This window comes from Bison bison, unplaced genomic scaffold (genome assembly GCF_000754665.1).
Source record: "Bison bison bison isolate TAMUID 2011002044 unplaced genomic scaffold, Bison_UMD1.0 scf7180017864079, whole genome shotgun sequence".
NCBI classification, from domain to species: domain Eukaryota; kingdom Metazoa; phylum Chordata; class Mammalia; order Artiodactyla; family Bovidae; genus Bison; species Bison bison.
In genome coordinates this window covers 949,248-956,120 of record NW_011494651.1, presented here as the reverse complement: position 1 = coordinate 956,120, position 6,873 = coordinate 949,248, and the positions used below count along the sequence as shown (strand labels likewise).

General features: G+C 39.9%; 1 protein-coding gene across 1 annotated transcript in view; it reads right to left on the bottom strand.

The window, feature by feature from the left end:
* The window catches only part of NUP50 (nucleoporin 50kDa), an 18,913-nt gene that overhangs the window by 11,339 nt on the left and 701 nt on the right, over positions 1-6,873 (bottom strand). The window contains exons 2-4 of the mRNA XM_010837601.1: positions 6,868-6,872; positions 3,424-3,504; positions 1,377-1,460 (exon numbers count right to left, since the gene is read on the bottom strand). Of these exons, the coding sequence (XP_010835903.1) occupies positions 1,377-1,460; positions 3,424-3,492 (153 nt within the window). The 5' untranslated portion in view covers positions 3,493-3,504; positions 6,868-6,872. The remainder of the gene's footprint in view (positions 1-1,376; positions 1,461-3,423; positions 3,505-6,867; position 6,873) is intronic.

The window sequence follows — 6,873 nt, the reverse complement described above, 5'->3', positions numbered from 1 at the left end:
AAAAGACGCTTACTCCTTGGAAGGAAAGTTATGACCAACCTAGATAGCATATTCAAAAGCAGAGACGTTACTTTGCCAACAAAGGTTCGTATAGTCAAGGCTATGGTTTTTCCTGTGGTCACGTATGGATGTGAGAGTTGGACTGTGAAGAAAGCTGAGTGCTTAAGAATTGATGCTTTTGAACCGTGGTGTTGGAGAAGACTCTTGAGAGTCCCTTGGACTGCAAGGAGATCCAACCAGTCCATTCTGAAGGAGATCAGCCCTGAGATTTCTTTGGAAGGAATGATGCTAAAGCTGAAACTCCAGTACTTTGGCCACCTCATGCAAAGAGTTGACTCACTGGAAAAGACTCTGATGCTGGGAGGGATTGGGGGCAGGAGAAGGGGACGACAGAGGATGAGATGGCTGGACGGCATCACTGACTCGATGGACATGAGTCTGAGTGAACTCCGGGAGTTGGTGATGGACAGGGAGGCCTGGAGTGCTGCGATTCGTGGGGTCGCAAAGAGTCGGACACGACTGAACGACTGATCTGATCTGATCTAATATCTCCCATGGCCTTTACCAAGCGTATGCACAAGTGAACTAGGCATTTTAAAAAGCCTTTATTAACAACTCAATCAAAAAATGGACAAAATGTCTAAATAGACACTGCCCCAAAGAAGATATACAGATGATCAACAGGCATGTAAAAAAAATGTTCAACAACACTAATTATCACAGAAACGCAAATCAAAACTACAATGAGGTATCACTTCACACAGGTCAGAATGGCTACCATCAAAAAGTCTACAATTAATAAATGCTGGAGAAGACGTGGAGAAAAACGTTCCTTCAACAGAAAAACACTGCTGGCAGGAATGTAAATGGGCACAGCCACTAAAGGAGAAAAGTGTGAATGCTCCTTAAAAAAACAAAACTAGAACTACCATACAATTTAGTGATCGCACTGCTGGGCATTTATCCAGACAAAACTGTAATTCAAAGATACATGCACCCCAAAATTCACCGCAGCACCATCTACAAGGGTCAACACACGGAAGCAGCCTAAACGTCCACTGATGGATGAACAGATAAAGATGAGGATGGTGCTGTGTGCTCTTTCTCACTGACTCTTTGTGACCCCGTGGACTGTAGCCCATCAGGCTCCCCTGTCCATGGAATTCTCCAGGCAAGAATACTGGAGTGGGTTGCCATTTCCTTCTCCAATGATAAACCATTATATATTTTTAAAAGGCATTCTTGATAGATTACATAAAAGATACTTTTTTTTCAAAAAAGCATTTATTGATCTGATTGCTCCCAGAAGTGGAAGTACTCTACAACTCAGAAATAAAATTAGTGTTTAGAACCAGAAGCTGTAAGGAAACACTCACTTCGAATCCAACATTTCTACGCTTTGCTTTCTTTATGGCTCTGTTCTTCAAGACTTCCTCACTGGCCACCGAAAACGTTCCCACCTGCAGGAGTGTACAAATAAAACAGCAATAAAAAAAGGGCAAAAAGAAGGTAAAATGCTGAACTTTTAAAAAGCTAGACCAAGACAAACTGATATATCTCTGGGTTTTAAGTACCGTTAATACTGGTAACACAAATTATGGAAAGTACATTAAACTAAAGTTTATGTCTCTTATCTGTCTTATGAATTTCATTGCTAGTCAGGTGAATCAGAAATGTTTCAGAAACTACAAATCCAGACTTTGAATCACAATTCAGAGAGAGGGGTGCATACATCAACTTTCTAAGAAAACTAAGATCATCCAAACCTTGGCACAAAACTGTTCATAATCAATTCTTCAAATATATTCAAGGACATTACCCAGATGTCAAAGCTAGCATCTTACTACTATAGTTTTCAAAAATTAAGTTCATAATACACATTATTTTACAGAACAGCTCTGCACATTTGCCCATGATCCAGAAGACCTCTGAGGGACCTGGGACTCTAAGTGACCTGTTGGAAATTTGCTGAAAATCTTTGGCTTTACTTCACCCCTTCTTCTACCTTAGAGAAATGGCATAAAATACTTGCTGTAAAAAGTTCTCTTCTATACTTATTTCAGATAAACTTTGGAATCTCTGAACCCACAGAAGGGATCATCTGACTACACCTGACTCAAATATAATGTCCTTCCACACATGTTTCATTAGAATCTATCCAAATGGAAGTTCTTTCATTTCTGAAATATTTTAATGTCAAAACAAATCATTATGTGGTAGGCCTGGAACGTGACTGTAGCCTAAAACATGGAAAAAACTTAGTTACCAAAGACGTGTTTAAAAAGTACCAAGTCAGTCAGAATTGTTAAAAACACTTCTTCATAAGCCCATACTTGATTTTGGTTTCCCTAAAAATATTGGTACACATATTTGTAAAGGAAAAATATTAGTACTAGAAAATAGATTAAGAAAGAAAGAAAACAGCAGTCTAAGAATTATCTTGGAAACGCTTTTGCAAACTATTTAAAATATTTATGTATATTTTTTAACTTAACACACTTCTTTTAACTTGAAAGGCTAACTTGGTTCAGGCTTGCTCAGTGAACTGGCCTTGGAGTATCAAACTGCTGATGAGGCATTTCAGAAATACAGCTGTGTTTTATTCTTTTTAAGAGAAAAATTAAAAGGTTTCCTCAGGGAAGACCATTTTTGTTAGGAAAGAAACTAGGCCATCTAAATTCTATTCCTGTTAACCCAGCTGGGGGTGGAGAGTGTCTCAGATCTTCAATATGAAATAAAACAGGACTCCCAGACGCAGTACAGTAAGGGAGGCAACTGCAATCTTCTAAAATCTAAAACTGTGAGTATGGCAAACTAAGACACTGGTGGTAAAACACTTTTCAAATTTACTTTATAACTAGATCATTTACTCAGCCTTCAATCTGGACTAAAACCATGGGCTGAGCGTGCTCAACGAAATGCTATATGAAATTCAGGAGGAAGGTGATTCTACAAAGGAGTAGAGTATTGAAGGAATAGTTGCTAATCGAAAAGCACACCCATCAATTTTTATACTAAGCACAGATCATAAGAAACCATATTATTTCCAGTTCAGTTCCATTCAGTCGCTAAGGCGTGTCTGACTCTTTGCGACCCCATGAACCGCAGCACGCCAGGCCTCCCTGTTTATCACCAACTCTTGGAGTCCACCCAAACCCATGTTCACTGAGTCAGTGATGCCATCCAACCATCTCATCCTCTGTCATCCCCTTCTCCTCCTGCCCCCAACCTTTCCCAGCACTGGGCTCTTTTCCAATGAGTCAGCTCTTCACATCAGGTGGCCAAAGTATTGGAGTTTCAGCTTCAATATCAGGATGCTCTTAAAAAGCCCTTTTATTTTTACCAGAGTCTTCATGAGGAATCACAAAACGAATTTAAACTTGGAAGTAGCAGGAAATCATTCTTAGGGAAAGCACTTTTTACCTCTTCTGCTTCATCTTCTTGATCCCAATTCCTATCTGTCAACTCCTTCTCGGCGATTCTTTTGGCCATTTTTTTGAACCTAAAAGTAAAAAGATTAGAAGCAGTAAGCTTTTGTTGTTGTTAAGTCGCTCAGTTGTGTCCAACTCCTTGCAACCTCTTGGACAATAGCCCGCCAGGCTCCTCTGTCCATGGGATTTCCCAGGCAAGAATACAGGAGAGGGTTGCCATTTCCTTTCTGGTGGATCTCCCCAATCTAGGGATTAAACCCATGTCTCCTGCACTGGCAAGCGGGTTCTTTACCAATGAGCCACCAAGGCAGCCAGTAATAAGTTTGCTTTTCTAAAACATGATTTAACTCTTACAACGAATTTTTAAAATTTACTTTAGCATTAAATGAGATAAAAACATCCCTGATACCAATGGGCACTTCTTTAACGAGAACGGTATAACACTGTTAGGCTCCCGTGTCACAAATCCAACAAAAATTACAGAAGGCAGCGAGGTCTTCTAAGGCACAGTGAAAAACAATAAAACACCTCCATTTGAAAAAAAAAAGCTAATGAAACACTGATTTTTTAAAAATCAGAAATCTATAGAACTGCATAATAATCAACAAATGCTCAATTAACTTAACTCCATGCAAATTACATTTATACATAGTCTGGCTATAGGCAAGACATTTTTAATATTTAAAATTCTCTTAAGGATATTTAGTAAAGTTTGATCTTAGTTAAGAATGTGAACGAGCTATTATTTTCACTACAAGAGTACAGATGGTCCCTGACTTCAAGGGTTCATCTTGCAAGTTTTCAAGTTTACGATGGTGGGAAAGCAACACTCATTAAGTAGAAACCTTCCTGTAGATTTTGACTTTTTCTCAGGCCAGCAATATGAGGTATGATATTTTCCTGTGATCCTGGGCAGTGGCAACAAGCCACAGCTCCCAGCCAGCTAGCCAAGCCACCACAACCAAGGATACACTTACAACCATTCTGTACCCATATCACTATTCTGGTTTTCATTTTCAGGATAGTATTCAAAAAATTATATGAGATGCTCAACATTACTATAAATCAGTCTTTGTGTCAGTTGACTCTGCCCAACAGTAGGCTGACGTCTGAGCACTTCTAAGGTAGGCTGAGCTATGATCTTCAGTAGGTTTGATGTACTAAATGCATTTTCGACTTACAGTACTTTCAACTTACCATGGGTTTATTGTGACATAATCTCAACATACGCTGAAGAAGATAGTTCAAAATATGATTAACATGACTGTGTTAACATTCTTAGAATTCTTAATTCTTCAAAAACAAGCCATCAGCAGCAGAAACCAACATAACATTGTAAAGCAATTTGCATCCAATTAAAAAATAAATTTAAAACAAAAAAATCCCCCCAAAAGAAAAAGAAGCCATCAGCTCAACTTCTATTCAAGGCATGTTGTTGTTTAGTTGCTAAGTTGTGTCCAATTCCATGTATTCACACCTTAAAATTTCCAGTTTATTTTCTGATCCTAAGATGTATATCTGTTGCTATTAAAACCTGAAACAATCAATGGAGAGCTCCACTGTAAGTGCTATGCTTGGCTCTTTCCTAACATCAATTAAATGGGCCCAAAAACTCCTTACCTTGCCCAGAGATTTACTGGTTAGCCTGGAACACTAGCAAGAGTTCCTGAAAACCAGCCTAGCCTCCTTCCTAGTCCTTCCCCACTCTTATTTGCCCTCAAGACTACAACCCACCAGAGAAGTTTCTAGAAGCTCATGGTCATTAAGATACAAACTTACACATCACTCACTAGGCACAGAAGATCTGTAAAATAAAATTCAAATGCCAGCATTCCAAAGTCCTCCAAACATAGCAATTTTCAGCTTTTAATAATCTCCTAATAATCTCTGAATTTTTCTTTTACCAAGTGCTTCTGATTACAGAATTAATGGCTTTGAAGTCCCAGATTCTAAAACATAAGTGAGAATTAACATAATTTTGTCATTACTTGCAAATCTTTTTTAATGCCTCCATCCCAAACACTCGGTCAAGTTTTGCTATTAATCTTGTCATCCAGAAAACAAACAAGGTACCCTTCCCCATAAATTCTTAGTAAACTCTAACTGTTCAGAGGCCAGGTCTCTGTGTGGCTTCTTCTGGGCCATTTTTCCATTCAGTAACTAACACCTCCACCAGAGGGCAGAAGAGGGGAGAAACTTAAACAGTCTTTTTTTGCTAGTAACTTAATAACCTAACTAGTTATTAACAGGCAAAAAGGAGTGGAGCTGAAAGTGCAAAAATTTTATTAAGTGTTAAAATTGTAACACCTAACCCACAGCCACAACTGAAGACAACTGGCAGAGTCAAACAACCTAAGTTAATACAGCCAGTTCACTTCCGATTCCATATTTATCCAATCCCCATTTTTATCAAATCAAAGAATAACCAGAGGGCAGGTACCTTTGTTTCACTCACTCTGGTACCTCAAAACCCGCCCCCCTCCACATGATAGATGGTCTAGAATCAGAGATCTGGGACACTGCAAAATTGAGAAAAATACTACAAAATGTTAGCATCCAGTTTTGCCGTGTTGTTGTTGAAGACTTTGAAGTTTCATTTTTGTGCCTCAATTTCTTTACTTCACAACAGGGAGGTGCTGTGACATTTATATACAAAAAGCTTAGCTTAGAAGAGTGGCTGCAACAGAGGAAGGACTCAATATATCTTATCAAAGAGAAAAGCTCTGTCAGAAACAAAGCCTCTAAAATACTTTCCCTCCCTAACTTAAAGGTTGTGGTGTGGAAAAACAAAATTAACTTGAATTATGAATCGGGCTCTAAACAATACGTTACCAAATCCATATTTTATTTCAAAGCATGGTACTTCAGACAATAACATGCTTTGAAAAAGGGAAAAAGTGCCGGTAAAGTACTTAGAACAAAGCCTGGCACCTAGAGTCTTTAAGTGTGAAGATCTAAGAACGTAAAAAAAAAAAAAAAAATGTGGGCTTGTGGTTTAGAAGGCACCAAATCATGAAATGATTACTGGGTATGAAGCATACCTTGGGATAGGAAAATCGCAAACTTTCGGTAATTGGGGAAACTTTATTCGTGCCCGATACAGGGAATTCTGTGCTCTCTCCACCGCGGGCTGCCCCCGCCCCGGGGTGACTTCAGTCCACGTCGGTCTCCTCTAAGACGGAAACAGACTGGAACAGACTTGACAGCGTGGCCCCCGGAGGGAAAATGGAACTCGGGGCGGCCCCGGAGACGGAGACGCTCGAGGAAAACGGAATCCTCGAACAGTGCTTCTTAACCGAGGGGAGTCAGGTCATCAGGGGCCTGTGGCCGCAGTACAGGAGGAGGGTAGCGGAAGGAGCGGAGAGAGACGAGTGCCAGGAAGAAGCGCGAGGAAGGACACCGAGCCAGGACGGCCCCTTCCCTCCCCGGCTCCCGCCTCCGC